The sequence below is a fragment of the Mustela nigripes genome, chromosome 14 (genome assembly GCF_022355385.1).
Source record: "Mustela nigripes isolate SB6536 chromosome 14, MUSNIG.SB6536, whole genome shotgun sequence".
Classification (NCBI taxonomy): Eukaryota; Metazoa; Chordata; class Mammalia; order Carnivora; family Mustelidae; genus Mustela; species Mustela nigripes.
In genome coordinates, this window is record NC_081570.1 from 47,311,521 (window position 1) to 47,333,236 (window position 21,716).

At 42.1% G+C, this 21,716-nt stretch overlaps 1 protein-coding gene and 1 long non-coding RNA gene across 7 annotated transcripts in view; one reads left to right on the plus strand and one right to left on the minus strand.

Moving 5' to 3' along the window:
* MYSM1 (Myb like, SWIRM and MPN domains 1) overlaps positions 1-839 on the minus strand; it is a 40,417-nt gene extending 39,578 nt beyond the window's left edge. For all 6 annotated transcript variants that reach the window (XM_059374903.1, XM_059374902.1, XM_059374907.1 and 3 more), the window contains exon 1: positions 757-839. In XM_059374903.1, coding sequence (XP_059230886.1) covers positions 757-839 — 83 coding nt within the window. The remainder of the gene's footprint in view (positions 1-756) is intronic.
* A 234-nt stretch (positions 840-1,073) lies between these two features.
* Positions 1,074-7,439, plus strand: LOC132000934 (uncharacterized). The gene is made up of 3 exons (XR_009399497.1): positions 1,074-1,164; positions 3,573-3,686; positions 7,145-7,439. It is a non-coding gene; the product is annotated as an uncharacterized LOC132000934 (long non-coding RNA).
* The last annotated feature ends 14,277 nt before the right edge of the window (positions 7,440-21,716 follow it).

Consider the following 21,716-nt stretch of genomic DNA (forward strand, 5'->3'; position numbering starts at 1 on the left):
ACGGTAAAGAGATGGTGAAGAACATTTATCTAGCTCCTACCGTATGCTATAGTACATTCCATAATTACTTTAACTGATGTTCACAATAACCATATGAGGCACATACCATGACAGTCTCACATAAGCTGTCTGAAGCTCAGGCAAGTTACACGTCTGATCCAAGGTCACAGTGCTAGGAAGTGACAAGGCCGGCCAATGCCGGAGAACCCAGAGCTGTCCAACTCGAAAGTCCTGCCCCTTTCCTTTAAGTCAAGCTGCATACAGGAAGTTTTTCACAACTAACCCCATGTGGAATAGGAAACCTGTCAGTAGGGATGAAACGACACGCCCAAGGTCACACCGCTTACAAGCGATGAACAAGGATCCCTGAGCTCAGGTCCGGTTCAGAGGCCGCCCTTGTTCTAGTTACTACTGTCCGGAGGGAGCAAAGGGCCGGATTCTGGGGTGGACACCATGGAAGAAGGAATCTAATTGCTGGATAGACTGCAATGTGCTAGGCGAAGTCGGCGCCCTCAGGATATCCCGGTAAAAGGTGCAGCAACCATCCCACACGAGCCTCGGGTACCTACGCCCGCTGGGCTCAAGAGTAGCTTACAAGCCGGATGGGCGCGGCACCTCCCCGGCCGCCGGGAGACCCTGGCCCAGCGGATGGTCCTCTTCTCCCCTGTTCCTTGATGAACCCGCAGCCTGGCCAGCGTACTCTCCTTGCACCCGTGCTCCTCCCCATCCCTGCGAGACCCGGTCTCTACGCCTCACCCTGGCTGTGCCGCGGCTGGCACCACGTCCCCTTCGATATCCACATCCGCCTCTTCAGCCGCCATGATGGGACCTAACCCCATCCGTCCTCCCGAGAGATCCCGCGAGAGGTGGAAGACTTGGGGGCGGAGTCTCACGAGTCACGGGGCGGGGCTGAAGCCTTGTCCAGCCCCTTACGCAAAGGAGAGGAGGGACCTTCAGAGAAAAGTTCCGCAGTTTTCCGGAGGTTTGGTCCTTTGGACTTCTGTTGGTTTGTAAAAGACCTTGGGAAGTTGCCCAGGCTTGGGCTTTGAAGAGATAGTGCTCTTGGACAAGTTCTTGGCTCTTCACTTCTCTTATTGATAAAATGGGGATATCTACCTGGAGTGCTGAAAAGATCAAAGCCAGACCTGCTTTGAACTGTGACAGGTGCCTGGTTTTCTATCTTTTTCTTTCTCTTTCTTTCTTTTCTTTTCGTCTTTCTTTCGGAAAAGGGTCACTCAGCGATTATGTGAAGTACTAAACAACTTCTATTTTAAAATTGAAAAAAACATTTAAGAATGTAACTTACTTTATTGAGATCATTACAATTAATTAAAGATTCACTCTCATGACCATTGATCTTTACAATAACCCAGTGAGGACTGGTGTCATCAGTCACACTTTACAGATGAGGAAATTGAGGCTCAGAAAACTGAAATGACTATCAAAGGATGTATAGCTACTCAAAGAAGGAGCTTGGACCAGAATCCGGGTCTTTTGACCCTATACTGAGGGCTCACCCTCTACAAATCATATTGGCAGGATAAACACCATTTCTCTCAAAGAATTTATGACTTCTCAAGAAATTAGATATTGGCCTTGAGTAGCCTCTACGAGCATTTATGCTCACATTGTTGCAACTGTTCATTCACTTGTCTGCCTCCACCATGAGACTGTGAATTCTTTAAGGAAAAAAGCTCTGTCTGCTAGTCCTTGTACTAGTCCTTATACTGGCAACATTCAAAATGGTGCCTGACATGTCTTAGGAGCTCAGGATTTATTTAACTGCTGAATGAATGAAACAATTTAAGTATGCTCATACAGCTTTCTAAGTGTTTCAGGCACCTTTCCACTGTTATACATCCTCATATCACTTTTTGCTAAATTTGTGCAAAGAACAGAGGACACAATGACTAAATTTAACTGAGATATCTCTACAGTTTCATAGTATGTTCAAAGGGGTTTTCAAGTGATCATATGTTTAGATTTTTTTCCCAACAAAATGAACTTTCATAATTATTCCTATTTTCCATCATAATTATCCCTTTAAATTTAGTTCTTTATAATACCTAACAAAAATTTTAACTCATTATGATGCTCTGCTTTCCATAAACTCAAACTGAATGAATGTCAGAATAATTTTAGAGCAATAAGGGCAGAAGATGAATTACAAACAGAGAGGATTGGTCAAGGCTGATGTGATCTCCTGTTGTATCCCACATATTGCATAGGGTGGAATCACTCTTGGACCTCCCAAGAATCATGCAAATCATGCAAATTAATTATTATCACCCCACCCCATCCCCCATTGTAGAGGTGAGGAAACCAAAGTTCAGAAAGTTACAGTTAGATTCCTGAGTCCTAGAGGTGGAATTCCAACCCAAGTCTTCCATATATACACATATATATATTAAATGTATATAATATAATAATATAACATAAAATATGTTGTGAATTAAAATATAGAGTATGTGTGTATATATATACATACGTACATACATATATATATTAAAATATGGAGTATGTATATATATGTATATTTTATTTATCTATTTTAATATATTTATCTATTTTATATATATTATATTTTATTTATATATTTATATATATTTCTATTTATATATACGTATGTATGTACGTATATATACATACTCTATTTTTTAATTAAATAATCAATTTTAACTTAATTTTAATGCATATATATGTATATATACACACATACATGCTCTATATTTTAATTCACAACAAAAGCAATAGGGTCTTTCACAACACTACATGAATTGGTTTAAGAGTAAATCATAATCGGGTAATTTTCTGATTTCTTTGAGGCACGTAAATCTAGAAATGAGTAGAAAGTGTATTTTGAAGGTTAGAAACTTATCTTGGGTATATAGAATCCTTCTCAGTCCACTATTACACCTTTATTTTCTTCATTGATCCTAAAATAGATTTGTCAAGAGGTACCATACCTGTAAATCCTCACAAGTATAGTTAGAGGAACATTCAGTCAAGAAAGTGTCTGGCTCATATTTTAACTGCACTGCGTTCAAAGACATTAGAGACACAGCTTATTCATTTAATTTCTCCCTATTTCTGGTGAAAAAAGATCACTGCATTTTTATTGAGAAAGCAAAGTATAATTGCAATATTAATTCATAAAAAACTGGCATGTTAGCGATCATACTAATTAGCTGAGATTTGTAAAGTGCTTTAAAAGCAGGAACTGTCACACAACTGCTCACTAATGTTATTGTTACATTATGATCCAAACTGTCAGCTAAATGATTGCCAGGAATTCAAGAGTTCCCATTTTAAATAGAAAATGGCCAGTGAGCAGGGAGGAAAACTACTTTATCTATGCAGAGGTGAGATAATAGATGAATGCAGACATAGACTTAAGGGCTACGCTTGGCAGGCATTGGAAATGGCTTGAATTGTTCCAGGAAAACAAGCTGCATTTTATTTTATTTTCCCTCCCCAGTTCCCTGAAATCACATAAGGTAGCTACTGAAAAAGCTGTTCTCAGTATGTTGTAAGGAGCGTCTGCCAATGTACTTCTTACATTTTAATTACAGTAATGCTACATCCATCTGACATTATGCGGAAGGGAAAGAAAAGATGCCAACATTAATGAGCTCCTACTGTGTGCCAGGCATTTTACAGACATTATTTCTTTATAGCCCTTTGAGGTAAGGAATTGTTATTTTCACTTACAGATGTGGTAACTGAGGTTCAGAACAGTTAAGTGATTTACCCAGGGAACTGTAGCTTATCGTTGTTTTCCTTACAGCATGCTGTCTTAGGTTAGTTTCTAATAGCATCATTCAGAATTGCATTGTTTCTTCTCAGCAACCCCCAGTGGAAGAATTATGCCTCTTTCTCAAAAGCTCCAGGAGGATGGGTGTTGGTGGGCGGGCTCGGGTCTCAGTCCATCTCAGAAGCCAGATGGACTCAGTTCCACCTGCACCACATTCAATAAGGAGGCGTGGTGGCTCCCCGGAGCAAAATAAGGGTACCATTTCCAGAGGGAGGAAGAATGGATGCTGGGTAAGGAAAACAACAGATGCCAGCTATACTGTTCTATATTGCCATTCCCCTCTGTTCCCTCAGGCCTTTGGTACAGTCTGTTAACAGCTACCGGCTTCTGTTAGCATTGTACCAGGCAAGTTACTCAACCCCTCTAGACGGCCACGTCTTCATTTGGAAAATGACCTATGAAATAATCTCCTCCAGAAGTAAAATTCTTTGATCGTGTTCTTGTTCATTTCACAGACATTTCTGAACACTGTCACAGGGAAAGCAGGGATGGAATTGTCGAAGTCTGCATGGGTTTGGATGTGGTTGGCTGCTTAGTTAAGTACGGACTGTAAACAAAATATTCCCTCTGCCTGGAATGCGTGACACTCCCCACCTGTCTTCCAGAACCCTCCACGCGCAGGGGCACTCTGCCTTCCTTTCCCTATCTCCTTCCCTCTGAAAGGGCTGGTTCTGGCTCAGCTTTGGTCCACTGTTGCCGTTTTGGAACTCGGGCTCAGAGTTGTCAGGTCTTTTGATTCTTTTCTTTGAAGACAAGCCAGAAATCAAGATTAATTTGTGAAAAACCATTCAAAGTTTTGAAAAACGCTATGGAACCAAACACTTACGTGGGCTGCATCTGACCTGCAGTTTGTGACTCTTGCCCTAAATCCTTCTCTCCTACCACAGGTAACATTTCCATGTTCTTATTTTCTCACCGTCTGCCTATGGTGCTACTAAAGTCTTCTTCAGGGCGGGGAGCATGTTTCTGTTCCTCTTTGTATCCACAGCCTCTAGCTACAATGCCTGGTACATTATAACCATTTAATAACTATCCATCTAATCAATGAGTGAATCAACTAGAAAAAAATAAAGCCAGAGTTTTTTTTTAATTGAATATAGAAAACTTATTTTGTAAACACATAATCAATGGATATTTTAAATGAGAGCTATATAAATTTATATATTTACATATATATGTATATTTCTATATAGGTATATATACATAGTATATATATATATATATATATGTATACATATATATGTATATAACAATATGTATATAACAATTGCATTATGATCCTGACAAAAAATACAGAACGCAGTAGACAAAGGAACAATGATAAACCTAAACAGAGTCCCAGAGTCCCTTCTCATGAGTGAATGAGAGACTTGTGTAGTTTTCTTGCCTGCCTCTTTATTGTGTATGCTGCCTGTACTTTGGAGGGGATTGAGGGGAGGCATAAGGCAAATCTCCAACTTGAGGGGGAAATTCAGTCTGTGCTGATGCTGAAGGGCTGCGTAAAATGAAATGTAAACCTGTGCTGACTCAGTTCTAGAGCTCGCACATGGTCGAGTCTGTGAGCACAAAACCCAGTCCAGGGTCCTTCCCCTTGGCTGTCTAGGTAGCTCCCTTTCTAGCTGTAAAGTCAGCTTCAGCATTGTGCTTTTGCTTATCTTCCTGCCCATTCACACAAACTCGCTTCTCTGCGACCCCAGATCCACAGTGCATGCTTGTGTCAGGGGCCCAGCACTCTGGCAGGTAGCTGCCTCCACACTAGCCTGGGACCTCCTTGAGGACAGGAATCATGTCCATGTTATCCACACGCAGCACACAGTAAGGGCCCTACCAGTGTTTGAATGAACAATATGCCTTCTATGTTAGAAAGCACATTGTTATCTCAAAGCTTCAAGAGCTTTCATTCAATTCAATAAGTGTTTACTGAGTACCTGCTATGTGCCAAGCACTATTCTCATGCTTGGGATATACTGATAAATAAAAAAGACAGTTTTCTACCCTGATAGAAGTCACTTCCTAGTGAAGGGGGAGAGAAAATAAACACTAGACATAATATTAATCAATTAATCAATTAATATCAATGAATTATTATATATCAATCACCATATTAATATATTATATTAATACATTAATACATTATATATGAACTAATATATTATATTAATATATTACATATTAATAAATTATTATAAATTAATTATATATTGGTTAGAGGTGATTGAGTATTATGGATAATGGGGAAAAAAGGTAGAGCAGGATATGGATCCTGAGAGTTCAGAGTGGTGAAGGGGTACAGGTTTTAAAAAAGGGGTTCAGGGGCGGGGGCGGGAAGTTGGGTGAGCCTGGTGGTGGGTATTATGGAGGGCACGTATTGCATGGAGCACTGGGTGTGGTGCATAAACAATGAATTCTGGAGCACTGAAAGGAAATTTAAAAAATAATTAAACAAATAAAAAAATTTAAAAACATTTAAAAAAGGGGTTCAGCCTAGGCCTTGTTGGGAAGGTGGCATTTGAGCAGAGTCTTGCCAAGCTGATGTCAGGAGAAAGTGTTTAGGTGGAAGGAACAGCCACTGCAAAGGCCCTGGGTGGGAGTGTGCCTGGGGGGGCCAGGATGGTGGAGGAAAGTGAGCAAAGGGAGAGCAGGAGGGGAGGAGGCCAGCCAGACACCGGGCCACAGGTCCGTGTCTGTCCGTGTCATTCTAAGGACATTCTGAGTGAATCAGGGAGTCATTGTTGGGGTCCACCGAGATTAAACCTAGATATTAGCAATACAAGTTCACTGAAATTTTTTTAAGATTATATGCCAAGTGGTTGATAACATGCACTATTTGATGTTTCTTTTGTCAGGTTTCCTGAGGAAAAAAATATCCTACAAAATAGAACTGATACTTTTATTAAAATAATTCCTCTTTCCCAGGATCACGGATGAGTCCCTCTTTGTCTACGCTGGTTTTTGTGTTGAGTCACTTGACTTATTTCTCCTTTTTTCACACCACATCCCAAGTTCTCATTTGAACAGTCATACCGACTACCTGAGAAATAAACCGACTGTCTTAACATTTCCCATTCATTTAACATGGGTGTTTTTACCACATTGAGGGGCCCCAAGTCCATATGCTGCTTGCTGTTGTCGCTGCTGGGTTCAGTAGCCTCTGATGTGAACAAGATCTGGTCACCACCGATAAGAAATCCATACTCAATATATAAATGGATCATTACGAAGAAACAGAACAAAGGCCATGAAGCAGAGGTCCGTGCCCGGAACCATGGAGATCTGATGCGGCGAGGCTAATTCTGTGCCTTCTTGTGCTCTGCCTCTCATCCTCTCTAGGTCACTTTTTACTCCAGTGATTTCCATGGCAACCAGCTTCACACAGGTGTAACCTGACGGCACCATACATCTACTTTCTGCAGCAGAAAGTGCACACATGCACAGTCTGGAAAAGCAGGGGTGTTAATACCCCATGAGACAGTGGATGACCGATGGGGAGAAAATCCCTGTAGGATGGAGCCCCTTTGTTCACAAAGCAATAACTTACTCTTGAATTGACTTTCCCTCCTTAACTGGCATGCTCTTTCCAGTTCTCTTTCATAATCCTTTGGACTACTTCCCAAATAAATTAGTCTCTGAAGCCCTGGTCTCAGATTCTTCTTTCCTGGGGAAGCCTAAGAGAAAACAGTAAGGTCAACCTTGGGTTTTGAAAGTTGAGCGAGAGTTTTCCAAGTGTAGAGAGAGGGAAAGTACTTGCATTCCAGGGGGAAGGGGAAAAAAAAGGCATGAGCAAAGAATATGAGGCGAGGACAACACAAGGCAGGGCTAGGGATTTGCAGTGACCTGCTGTGACTGAAGCATAGGCTATCTGGACGATATGAGGAGGGGAAAACTAGTGGGATGATTTGATCATTGAGAAATACCCCTCAGATACACTAAGCTGAAGATATTGAAAAAAATGTCCCCCTGATGTTTTGTTTGTTGTTTGCTTCTCATTATAACATTCACACTGTTCTAGGGACACCTGGTTGGCTCAGCCAGTAAAGCATGCGAGTCTCGATCTCCCGATCATGAGTTCGAGCCCTTACATTGGGCATGGAGCCTACTTAAAGTGCTATTAAAAAAAATAAGCATTCACATTGTTCTTCATTTCTGGGAAATCAATGGCCCATGGACTGAGTAGTAACTGTGAGCCATGCACTCAGGATGAAATAGAATATTTGAGTGACACACCAAATTCTGGAAAATAAAACTGCTCTTAGTATGCATATTATCAACAGGTATGTAAAACAGATTTTATTGTGACCAGAAAAGAGGAGATCCTGAAAAATTTCAAGGAAGCAAACAGAAATGAACTGTAGAATACCAATTACTAGTAATTAAAGTTCTATAAAATAGCTGTGCATTTTCATTGTTTTATTATGACGAACAAAACAATTTTTAAGTGTTTTTGTATAATCATTCCTACCTTATTTACCATTAAGGACTTAAGTTTTTGAACTACCCTCTTCCAGGGAGGGAAGGTACATTTAGGTTTGAAAGGAAAATTTAGACCTCTTTGTTTTAGCACTATGTTCTGTCTTATGCAATAATTACCATATTTCACTGAATCTAAGCTTCATTGTCATGGATAGTAAGTTCTTCCATTATTTTATGTGCCATAAAGAAAGAAAAATTGCTGCCAATTACATTTTGACATTCTGTTGATGGCAAGATGCATCCTGTTTTCAGGGATTTGAGAAAATATATCACTTGAAATTGTTGCCTGCAATTTCAACCCCCCCCCCCCATTGGGAGCTCTGGTGGGGGCAGGTGTGGGGATAGTGACTTGACTTGTTCAACTTTGACTCTTTCTAATACTTGAGAGAGTTCCTGGTACACCTATGGCAGATGTGTGTTCTGCAAATGTTTATTGAATCAAACTGAACAGATTTTGATGTATCTTTACCTGTTTTGACATAGGCTATTTCATGGGATAAGAATTTCATCATCTCAGAAGCCTGCAAAGTATCATGAAATAGACCCACTACAGTTCTGTATCAACAAAAATATCATATTGCTGTTTTTTGTTCATACTGACTGGAGAACTTATTGTGTGTGATTTTCCACAGTATGTTTCATGTATGTTTGTTTCCATGCCATGGATTACTTTCTATCACATTCATAAGAAAACCAAGGACCTCTTTAAAAAAAATTGTTTAGTTAAACGTAGTTGTAAAAATAATTTTGACAGTACAGATACTGTGTTAATTATTTACATGTGAGGGTATGCTTGAAAGGCCACATGCTGTCCGTAACTCTTCTAACCCTTTGAAAGGATTTACATTGATAGAAAAAAATTGGACATCAAGGAATTATTCATATACATTTGCTGTGGTTTTCATTTAAGACAGGAAGGGGTTTTTCAAGGTTTTCCACGCTTTTATTTGATTTAATTTCATGCTCACTAGAGCCCATTTCCATCACAGTCACCGACACCTTGAACTTGCTGTGATTTTCCTCTATTAAGCAGCCCAGATGATACTCAGTAAGATTCTTGGACTCTAAGCCCCATGTCTTGGAAACAGACCTCACTGAATTAGTGAAGATTCCAGGGCATTCTTCTTACTGAGCTGGTTAAGCCTTTGAAAATATACTATGGACGCTAGGATTTGCAGGCTTAGTGGACCTGCCATAAAAGGTTCCAGAGACCTTGGATGGCTCCAGTGCCTGGAGTGCAGTGGTCACACCTCATTAGTCCCAGAGCAGGGGCTGCCTTCCCCACATTCTCCTGTGGTCTACATCTTCCCATTCTGGCTGCGGGGCCTCAGGAAGGCAGCCGAGAGTCACTGAGGTACTTCCTGGGAGAGTCCGGACAGCCACACGCCCACGCTAGGCTCCCCTCCATGGGGATTTTGTCTGTATTTCTCCTTTGTCTGATCACTGAAGACTTTAGGTAGATTCTCAGAAAGGCAGAGGTGATGTTTGCTGGAGTAGCCAGTGAACAGTGGGGTAGAAAATGAACAGGAGGGAATTGCAGTTTTGCATTTACTAGCAGGGAGCATCTGAAAGGTACTTGTTACTGGGTCCCTATTTCACCATCTGTAGTGGTGGTTAACGATCCCTACCTCTGAGGGCTGCTGGAAGGATGATATGATCTGAAATAAAATGAAATAAAGATAAAGGAAGTGGACCCAGGGTCTGGCGCAGGGTCTGGCGCAGGGTAACAAATCTTGCTGCCTCAGGCTACAGCTGGTCAAGGTTACTATGCACTCGATACATATCGGACTGGTTTTGACCCTAGCATCTGCTTTAGGTCTGTGTTCAAAACAGCCACTCCTTCAAAAGGCACTAGCCGGCCTGCAAAATGTGGCTAAGACCACCAGGGACCAGCCTTTGCCCCTGGCCAGGGGAGGAGGTTTCTGTGATTTCTGGCCATCATGGCTCTGTGCTGTCAGTTGCAGCCTGAGATGAATATCATGGTCTTGTTCCTTGCTTTACATCATGTGGCCCTGCCCACATCCTCCCCACTAAATAAGTAAGGCTGGCAAACTTTAAAGCTGCAGAATGATTAAGAAGAATAATCTGGGGTCTAATAATTCCCTTTCAGGTTGTGCAAGCAGGAAGGTTTTAAATTGCATAAGAACAATTTAAGGGAAAAGGCACACTCGTTTCTATTCCCAGCAAACATAAGCAGCTAGTGGGTCTGGTTTTCTTAAATGATCTTTACTTACAGAAGGATCCATCACCCAGAGAGAGTATCTGTGTCCAGAATCTGACAGCAGGAAAGTGACTCAGAGCAGCTCTGGGGTTCAGAGAGCTGAGGCTGGCTTTTGATGTGCCTTTCACAGCTCCTGGGGACCACCCTAGGCCAAGTGAGGAAATCCCTAGCTCCTTTGTTTTCTTCCCTTCAGGCAGTATGTCCCCCATCAGTGGGTAAGGTCTCCGCCTATACCCCTTCTTCTCCCTTTCTCTCTTTTCCCTTAGCTCTTGCTTCCCTTTCTCCATATTTCTCCTGCCTCCTCTCTTCTTTGGATAAAATCTGAAGGAAAGTGTTGACTCAGAAGACAGAGCTTTTGACTTTCTCTCTTATGAAATAGAGCAAGTCACTTAACATCTTGGTATGTTCTTAAATATCTTGAAAATGGGGGAATCATATTTTTCACGTATCCAAGCATTTGCAAATGCATTTATTTTTTTAAAAATTTTGAAAGATTTTATGTATTTCTTTGAGACAGAATGAGAGAGCAAAAGCAGGAGGAGGGGCAGAGGGAGAGGGAGAAAGAGCCTCTCCGCTGAGCAGAGAGCCCAAAGCGAGACTCGTTCCCAGGGCATTGAGATAATGACATGAACCAAAGGCAGACAATTAAACCAACTGAACCACTCAGGTGCTCTACAAATGCATAGGTTGGCAGGGGAAGTATTCCAGGATGGTGGGTGATGAGAACCCCAAGGCAGGCAGGAACAAAAGCTGTCTGTTGACACTGAACTATGAGGAATGCAGTGAAGAGTGGTGTGAGATGAAACCAAGAGGTGTCTGGGACCATCACAGGGGCCATAGAAGTAGCAAAGAGGATTTTTAATGATATTATGAAGGCAATGGAAAGCCATTTATGGATTTTAAGCAGGAAAGTGATATGACCTAGCATCCTTTTCTAAAAGATCACTTTGGGTATTGGATGGTTAATGGATTGTGGGGTGTGTGTGTGTGTGTGTGTGTGTGTGTGTGTGTTTGGGGGGAGTATTGTGAAAGTGGGATCAGGGGTCCAGATGGGAAATGATAGTTGTTTGGACAGGAGTAGATGATAGAAGTAGATGAAATTGTGATATATTTTGGAGGTATAATCAACAGGATTTGGTGACAGATTGTCTGTGGGGGTGAGGAAGAAGGAGGCAACAAGAATAACTCCTAGGTTTCTGGCTTGAGCAATGCTAGGAGGCAGGTCTCGTTTGCCGAGATGTGGAGGACTGGAGCAGGAGCCGACCGAGGAAGAATCCTGTGGTCAGAGGCAGCCGGGCTTGATGCTAGATGCTTCTTGGCTGAGTATCAGCAACATTCTCTGCCATAGCTAGATGCTAATATGTCTTCAGTGTGCTGGACCAGCAGTTTACTCCGGCGCATTAAAATCGTTTTTCCATGAGAGCGAAGTAAGGACAGCCTTGTATTTGCTTTATTTTTCTCTGCAGATAATGAGGTTGTTGTCAATTCCCTCAAAGTGAAAGCACAGTCCCAGAGGAGAGGGGGATGCTGGTGTTAATGGCAGCATCCTCCTGGAGATGCGTTCAAGGGCTAGTTAGAGTACCCCTTGCTAGGGAGGTTAAAGAAGGCCTTCAGCCTCACAGAGGGCATTTGGCCAGATGGACTCTCTGGTCCTTCCAACCTTGGGGTCCTGGGGTTTGACAGGTCAGCCAATGAGAAAGTTCACAGAAAGCAAAAGCTAGAAAGCATGAAGGAGGCCCCAGGGATGAAAGAAGTTACTAAGTGGTCTTTAAGAATTCATCCATGTCTTGGGGCACCTGGGTGGCTCAGTGGGTTAAAGCCTCTGCCTTTGGCTCAGGTCATGGTCTCAGGGTCCTGGGATCAAGCCCCGCATCGGGCTCTCTGCTCAGCAGGGAGCCTGCTTCCCTTCCTCTCTCTCTGCCTGCCTCTCTGCCTAATTGTGATTTCTGTCTGTCAAATAAATAAATAAAATCTTTAAAAAAAAAAAAAGAATTCATCCATGTCCTCAAAGCAGAGTTTACTCCCTTGGGTGGTCTGGACTCTGGAACCCCCCTCTTTAGGCTTACTAGTTTCCCAGTATCAAAACATGAATACACAAGTCCTTTACCAGACATGTGATCTTCAACGAATGAATTAACTCCTCTTGTCCTCACTTTTCCCTCACGTAAAATTGAGGAATTCATACATCTTGTGATTGTTGTGAGGACCAATTGAAATTACGGATCCTGGCATAGAGTTAAGGGCTCAGTAAACATTACCCTACGAGCCATCAGAGTTCATAGGAGGGGTTTTATAAACATTTTAGAAAATATAGAAAAGTTTGAAAAAAGTATTTTTATCAGTTAGAGAGAACAGGGTTAACATCTTTTTTTTTTTTTTTAAGATTTTATTTATTTATTTGTCAGAGCGAGCACAGGCAGACAGAATGGTAGGCAGAGGCAGACGGAGAAGCAGGCTCCCGCTGAGCAAGGAGCCCGATGTGGGACTTGATCCCAGGACGCTGGAATCATGACCTGAGCCGAAGGCAGCGGCTTAACCCTATTTTTTTAAGGCGTTCCCCCCTATTTTTTGCTTTGTTTTGTACGTTTGTGCTGCGTAGTTATGATAGTATTGAATTTCATCTTCTGCCGTCATGGTCTGCTTGGGCTGTTATAACAAAATACTACAGACTGATTGGCTTAAACAACACACATTTATTTCTCACGGTTCTAGAGGCTGGGAAGTCCAAGATCAAGGTGCTGGTAGATTTGTTGACTGGGAGAGCCATTTCCTGGCTTGTAGACAGCCACCTTCTCCTGCTGTCCTCATATGGCCTTTCCTTGGTGCATATTCCTGGAGAGAGAGAGAGAGAGAGAGATCCATCTTTCTCCCTTCCTTATCTCATAGAAGTACTAATCCCATCATGAGGGTCCCACTCTTCTGACCTCATATAAACCTAATCACCCTCTAAAGTCTCCACCTCAAATACCATCATATTGGGGGCTAGGACTTCAACTTAAGAATTTTGGGGGGAGGGACACAAACATTCAGCCCATAACACCTGCTTTTTGCCTCTTAATATTATTAGACCACTAACATTCTTCCTATCGCATTTTTGTCATTGTTTCCCCAATAAGGATTTTATTATTTTTTAATGACAAAATGTGAGGGGTGGAGTTGCTCTTTCTGTAGACATTTTTCTATTGCACAATACAATAGAGAGAAGATGGAATTGGACTCAGACAAGCCTGTTTTTGTAGTTTGTTTCTGCTGTTCATCGGCTGTGTCATCATATGCAAGTTACTTAACTGTAACTTGTAACCTGAGGTCTCCGTACAGCAGAGATGATAGGCCTCTTCACAGGGTTGTGGTGGGGCTTAACTAAGATAATGTATATTGCAATCACTACGTTAATAATATTCCTTTCATTAGATGCTGATTTTCCATCTCCAGCAATTCTGTCGCCTAAGATTTTGTAAATGAGGTGCGTGAAGGATGCAAAATGCAATGGTGAAATTCATTCATGGCCTGAGTCACAAAAACTGTCAAATTTTGTACTTAAACATCATTACTCAAAGGTGATGGGTATCAGAGGATGGTGTCCTCAGTGCCCCTGCTTTCTATCTTCAGAAGGATGTGTATATGTGTATGTATTTCCTCGTTGGGACACTCATTACACATCATTGCAATTGTCTACTGACTTGCTCCATCACTAGATCGCACTCCCTTTGAAGAAGGGGCCTGCAAGTTTCTCACTTACGCTTAAACGTTCAGGATTCAGCTCAGGTCTTAGTTCAGAGATGGCTCCCAATAAAGCCATGCTGAGCTGAATGTATGCCTGGATGGTTGGATGAATGGATGAATTAACATCGTCTTGGAGAGAGGGCAGAAAAATGCAGTATTTGTCACCTTAACAGGATTACCATTCTCTTTCTATGTCCTGAGCAAGAAGAATGATTGGAAGTAATAAAAAATAACTAAGAAAATATAATGAAGGTCCAACAGAATTTAATAAAGCAGATGTGCACTGTCATCTTCCCAGGGGCTGAGGAAATTAGAAGTCGTGTTTGAGTCATGTACAGGATATGAGGGCAGTCTCCAGGGCTCTGTTTATCAGCTTGGCTTGGGTAGAAAGTTTCTGTCATGATCTTTGTGAGAAGTCATGTAGCCAAACCATCAAAAGTGTCAAGAGACAACCAGAAACTTACTAACCATGATTATAATTGCTTTAGCTTGTTTGTAAATTTGAGGAGATTAAACTTTATTAGCAATGTATGCAGGAGTTCCACATCAGCAAGGGGACGGGGCAAGTTAAGAACCTGTCTAGTACCTGACCACTTGCTTTACAGAACGTCTGAAATGTAAGGGAGATTCGGGTCTCTCTGAGGTGCCAGTCCCAACACATCCCACTGTTGAACTGAACCAGTTGAAGAGAAGGACACCAAAATCTCAGATCTAGACTGGAAAAAGTCACCTCAACATGAAGCCAAACTGGCTTCCTCCCACTTACCTACCCAGTCACAGGCAAGATCAATGAGGCAAGCAGCCTCCTCCTCACCTACCCTGGGAAGAGTCACCCTGTCACAAGGAGGAGGAGGAGGAGGAGAATGCTTACAGATCGCAAAACAGGAAACAAATGCAGGCCATGTGGGAACAACAACCTTGAATACCTTACTCCTGGCCAGGACAGGATTGTGAACTATTGGCAAACCATCAGTCACTTGTATGTTAGTAAGGGATTGAAAGACCAGAAATTTTGCTCTAGCAGAATTTTCTGGCTATCTCCTGCTGCTTAACAAACCCCTCCACAATGCAGTATTTTTTCCTTACCATTCTGTCTGTTGACAATCTCAGTTGGGTGGTTCTTTCTTAGAGTCCTTTAGGTGGCTATTGTCAGAGATAGTTGCTGGTGTTGGAATCATCTGGGGAATTCTTCATGTCTGGCCTCTGGGCTGGATGACTGGCCAGCTGGAAACTGGCTGGGACATCTATTCTCCACAGCCTTCTCTACTGTTGTGGCTTGGGCTTCCTCAAAGCATGGAGGAGAGAGTAACTAGATACTTACATTGCATGTGGCTGTCCTCATGGCAAATTTTCCAAGAAGCCTTGGTGAAAACTGCAGGGTTTCCTATGACCTAGCTTTGCAAGTCCTAGAACATGACTTCTGCTACATTCTATGGTCATACAGGTGATGAAGCCCAAGTCAGATTCAAGGGAAGGAGAACTAGAGTCTGCCTTTCAGTGAGAAGAAGAGCCACATCTCTAAGTCAGGGCATCACTGCTCATTCTCACAAAGACCCTATATGGTAAGTGTTACGACCCCCCTTTTACCAGTGAGGAAGTTGAGGCCCAGAGATATTAAGTGGCTTGGTGATCAATGGATGGCATAGTGAGAGATCAAACCCAGTTATGTCTGATTCTGAAGTTTTTCTCTGTCTGCTACATTATATTATCATGCATCTATATTGAATCTCTCATTTTATGGAGGAGAAAACGGAGGGCACCTTAAATGCCTGTGAACTGGTAGATTCTCTTTTCTCTTTTCTTTTTTTCAAGATTTATTTATTTACTTTTAGAGAGAGACCAAGAGAGCATGTGAGCAGGGGGAGAGGAAGAGGGAAAAGGAGAGAATTCTCAAGCAGACCTCCCACTGAGTGTAGAGACTGACTCAGGGCTCGATGGCATAACCCTGAGATCATGACCTAAGTTGAAATCCAAAGTCAGACACTCAACCAACTGAGCCACCCAGGCACCGCGAACTGGTAGATATTTACAATAATCACTTTTATGACAGTTTCTCTGGCCCTGTATTTGCTCTTGTCTAAAATTAACAAGTTGATATTGAGCAAGGCCCATATTCTACCTTATGAAATGTGCTAGAAGATGCGAAAGACTTCTTTCAACCCTGAGCTCATCAAGAGGGCTTTTCCAACAGCAGAACCAAGGAGGAGGGCCTATCCTGGTACCTCACTGCTGGAGGATGAGATTTCAAAGAAGCCCCTCCATTACCGTGTTGCTGGTGTTCCCACTTAGAACCCTCAGTCTCTCTCACTCTGTCTTGGAATCAATTCCAAAGTCCTTTTGTCTACTAAAGTTCTCCATCAGCAGTTCTTAACTCTACAACACCCACTTTTAATCATAGACATTTTAAATATCTTTCTAAAGATCCTGAAATGGAAGTCATACTACCGACCCACAAAACTCAAAGATAAGCACAGAGGAGAAGTCCAAGGAAGGTACTTGTAACAAAATGGTATGGACTTTAATAAGTAGATACGGCAACACATCTTTGTTTTAAGATGTACACGATTAGTGGTTCTCAAACTGTGATGAAGAGACAGTTAAAAAAAAAAAAAAAGTTTTACTTTCGTAAAATACAACAAAATTGTTGCTATAAAGAGCCACTGGGATAAAGGTTCCCGGAAGGTTACTCTTCATTTTTGCACTTAACTGACAAAGGACCTGTAAGTTTGTAGATGAGCTCTGGAAGGTGGATCCCACTTTGACTAGCACTGCTTTAGAGGAGTTAACGCTTACAGTCCTAGTAGGTAGGTACTAGTTAGATTCCCTGTATTCCAGGTTAGGGACTGAGGGCCTGAGGCGTTCTGGAGCCGCCCAGAGCTCCGATCCAGATCCAGGCATTTTGGCACAACTAATGTGGCCCTCTTGGCTGTGATGGCTACAGAATAAGATTCCAGAACCCCTAGAACATGCACAGCCCATTGGAAGAAACAGATAAATAACAGGTTAATTATTATTGATAAAATTTTTATCATTGAGTAAAAATTTAGGGACAAGACTCTCACCCCACTGGAACCGTGTTCAGCTCCAAAACTCCTCTCCAGCCAGCTTTTCAGGAATTCTCTCATTTTACCTCCATGTGAGCACAAGTCTTGAAACTGCCCAAACCTCCAGTGTCCCATTCTGAGCCTTCACCAGCCCTCATTGTGAAGAGGCCTGGGCGATGGCGGGTGATGACATCTCTTATGCCCAAGTTCAACATCTTTTTGAGCAACACGTGTGCCCCTCCTGAGGGAGGGTGGAGAGGACATGATGAGGACTTAATTGGCGCATCTGTTCCCACGTCTGCTCGTGAGCAGCCTGTGATCACAAACAACTCATTTAGGGGCATGTCAGTCTTTCCCCAAGAGGTACCACCCCCACACCATTTGTGGACCACACACTCAGGCATGTGAATCACCTCCAGGATGAGTGACTATTGACTCACTGCTTCAGAGAGCTTCCTATTGAAGCAGCAGTTGCCCTACAGCCTCGGAAAGAGAGCAAAACAGCTTCTGAAGGAAATGAACACCGTCCCCTTGTTAGCTGTGAGGCCATCGCAGCTGCAAATGGGCCTCTCTTCCCATCGGCAACAGCATCCAAGTTTCTGCAGGCTCCTGAGGCCCTGGCCTTCCACAGCTCAAGGGGCAGCTTCCTTAGTCTCTGCAGCCGTGCCTCTTAGGGACTCTGAGACTAATTATTTAAGAGGGACATTTACTGAGCACTCAGTATATGCCAGGCACTGTATGAAACAATTTACATATTTTATTTTATTCTCAAAACAAACAATAATAAGAGGTTGGTGCTGTTATGATTTCTACTTTACAGTGGATTTGAACTGAGGCACAGAGTGGTTAAGAACCTGTCAAAAGGCAGAGAGCTGGAAAGTGGAAGAACCAAGGCAATTTGCCCCCAGGGTGCTTGCTGTCAAGTGCTGAGCCTTAGGGAACATTCACTTTTGGGCAGGGGCCCCATCATCCACAGGAACATTCTTCCACAATTATTGAATGTCTGCCTGGGCTTCACTCAAGCTACAGAGTGAGGCAAAGAGTGTGGCATCACACCTGGTCTAAGGGTTTTGACCTTCATACCATCACATCAGTATTCTCACTTGTGTTGGGATCCAACATCTCCTTACAGATCCTGGGGAAAGAACCAAGAAGATAGCATATCAAAAACACCCCAGACAGGCTTGCCCTGTGGTAGAGACCCAACATGTATTAGTTACCCATCCTCCCCTAAGATACACAAGAAACTCAAAGAATGTGTAGCTGTATGAACAACACAGATGTGTAATGAACACTTATGAAATGATTGGAATTCTAATGGAAGCACATTTGATTTAAGGATAATGCAAATGGTAATTGTGATGAGATTGTAATTTTATGTGTCTTATCTAATGTAGCCCTAACAATCCTATGAATTTGGTATCATTCTGCTCACTTAATAGGTAAGAACATTCTGTATACATGGTACCAAAGAAGAAAGTATACTCTGCAAAGGGTAGAATTTTGCAATGTGTAATTGTAGACATTGTTTACTGAGCTTCTACTATGTGCCAAGTATGTGAATCCACCCTACTGAGGTCTCACAGTAGGAATTATTACTCACAATTTATAATGAGGAAACTGAAGCTAAGAACGCTTAGGAAGCTTGCCTAAGGACAGAAATCTAATGCATCTCAAAAATTGTTTTGTAGTATAGGATGATCTTATTGATGCTGACTTTGCCATGTGAAAGTCAAATTGGATATAAGCTGGTTTAGTATCATTCTGAAGTTTGTTTCAAGGTGCCCCGTAGTTTTCCACCCTTTAAACACATTTTATTTTATTTAGTCCTCCAGATGTGCCATGACAAAAATAACATTCAAGTATGTTTGGGTTTCTTCTGGAAAACAGGCTTGAGAGCACGATGGCAGCTGAACACATCTGTGAACTCAAAGGCAAAGAGATGGACAATGAGTGAAATGTACCATGAGGCACATTTGGTGCATCAACCAGACCGATTCAGGCACAAGGAGATTGGGTTGGTGGAATGATAAGAAGTTCCACTCTTTCAATTGGTTCTCCAGTCTTGGTATGGATTCCTCACTCATCTCTGAACAATGGAATGGGAATATTGAGGGTTCCAACTTTCTGAGTCTCACTGTCCAGCTTTGGTCCATCCTAAGTATGGATCCCTCCAGCCCGGTGATATACAAGTTTGGTAGACATGTTTGACCCAGACAAAATTCAGAAACTGGTTGGAGTTGAAGTTCTGGTAAATCCGTATATGGCTGAGATTTTGTGACACCAAATATATTTGCTAACCAGCCTATGACATGTTCTCACGTGGGCAGCAGTTTGAGACATTCAGCAAAGCTAAACATGAGACTTGGTACTTACTAGGTTGGATTGCCTGCTGAAAAATGGCTCCTAGCCATGGAAAAGGGTGGCTGGATTTGGTGAAATAATTTTTCTTTCTTGTTTTACTTATCTAGTAGAGCAAACATTTATGAAAGGGACTCTTGGGATACCTTTACTCTGTATGTATGAGAGTCTGGATTTGAACCCAGTTCTGTTGGGCTCTAAATGCTTATGTTCATCTTAAATGGATATGCTCTCTCTGGTAATGTGACATTTAAGCCAAATTGTGACAAATGAAAAGACATTTTTTTCCCCCAGATGGATTAAGAGGCAAAGGACATTATAAACCAAGGGACCAGTACATGCATGAACAAGGCCCTGGGCTGTGGGCTGAACTGCCAAGACAATGTAAGTTTACACAGATAATGTAAGGGAAGACTTGTTATCAGAAGAGTTTGAATGCGTTGAAATATGTCACTTGCCATTTATTCATTTGGTAATTCAACAAATGTGTATTGAGTGCCTCCTGTATGCCAGGTAACATTAGAATCAGAATTGAATTAGAATTGGAAATCACTAGACATCTTTGTCAAAATATCACTGCTCCTTATATCTAGAATTTCGTCTCCTGTAAAACAGACAAGTCTACAAAATTTTGTCTCAGTGGCAAAGTAGCAGCAAAAGTCTTCTTTGAATGAAGCCAGTCTTTGAGTGAAATAAGCCATGAATATTTATGATAGATTAAAGGCAAGCACATACAATAAAGATAAATGGAAAGAAATCACAATACCAGCCAAAGCGTAGGCTCTGCCTCCCTGGGTCCCAGGCCAGTTGCCTCTCCATAGCCACAGAAGTAGTGGAGTCAAGAAGACGTCAGGGGTGGGTGGTACCATCCTTGAGATTTCCCTGTGAGCCTTGGGCACCTCCCTTCCCCCATGCCTCTGCATCTGCACCTCCACCTCTGGGCTGGGAAGGATCTTGTTGATTCTGCTGAAGCCCAGAGATGAAAGTGACCACTCAAGTTCTTTTAGTCATTTGTATTGGCTCCTATCTTTCCATTCTCACTGCCATGATCTTACTTCAATGTCTCATCATTTTTTACCGGGGTTATTCCAATAGCCTTCTAACATCTTGCCCTGCCTATATGCTTGTCTCCTCCCCCCCTCCATGCAGCAGCCCGCAGACCATTCAGATAATCGCTGATAAAAAAGAATGGCTGCAACTGCCTTATTTTACTTTGTTCTTCAAAACCATTCAGTGTTTCCATATTGCTTTGGGCTCTGCTTCTCAAACTGTGATTTGTAACCGGGTCCAGACAGTGCTCAAAACCATAGGACAAACAACATTGCTCTAGAATGTTGACTTTACTTGATGGCTAATAATTACAAATATTACCTTACATGAAAACAAATGAATATATTATAGATAAGAAATTTGGGTGACTTTAAAACATTTCAAAGAATTTTCTTGTAGTATCTGTTGTCAGGACCCATGAGAGTAGAAGCGTATTCTTTTCTGCCATTGAGGGATGTTTTAGTGGGAAAAGTCCATAATGTCTTAGACCACAGGATAAATTCTAAGTACCCTATCCTTGATTTCCCCAGGATCTTTTCATTTGTGCCTTGCCACCCTGCTCTCTTCAATGGGTCTCTTGCAACTCTACTCACCAACCATCCCACATCACCACACATAATAGTTACCGCAGACTTCAGGATTCAGTCAGAATCAAAAACCACTGTAGGGAATCTCAAACAGGAGTGGGTATTACACAGGATATTAGATGTTTGCAAAGCTCTTAGAAGATCTGGGAGAAAAATGTTAGGAAAACCCCTGCCAGTGTTCAGGGAAGTGGGAAGTACAGGAATCATAGGAAAACCATCCCTAGTGAATCTAGCTTGTCTATATCAGCCAAGTGGGTGATCTTCAAGAGGGTGTCTGGAAGCTGCAGATACTAGAAAGACCTTGTGTCTATCACTTGCCAAGGACCAAGACAATGGCTTTTGATTCTCTTCTACCTTTCAATTATTGTATATATGGCTCTAATCCAGACTCTGTGTTATGGACTAAACTCTGACACCCACCCAATTCTCATGTTGAGGTCCTAACC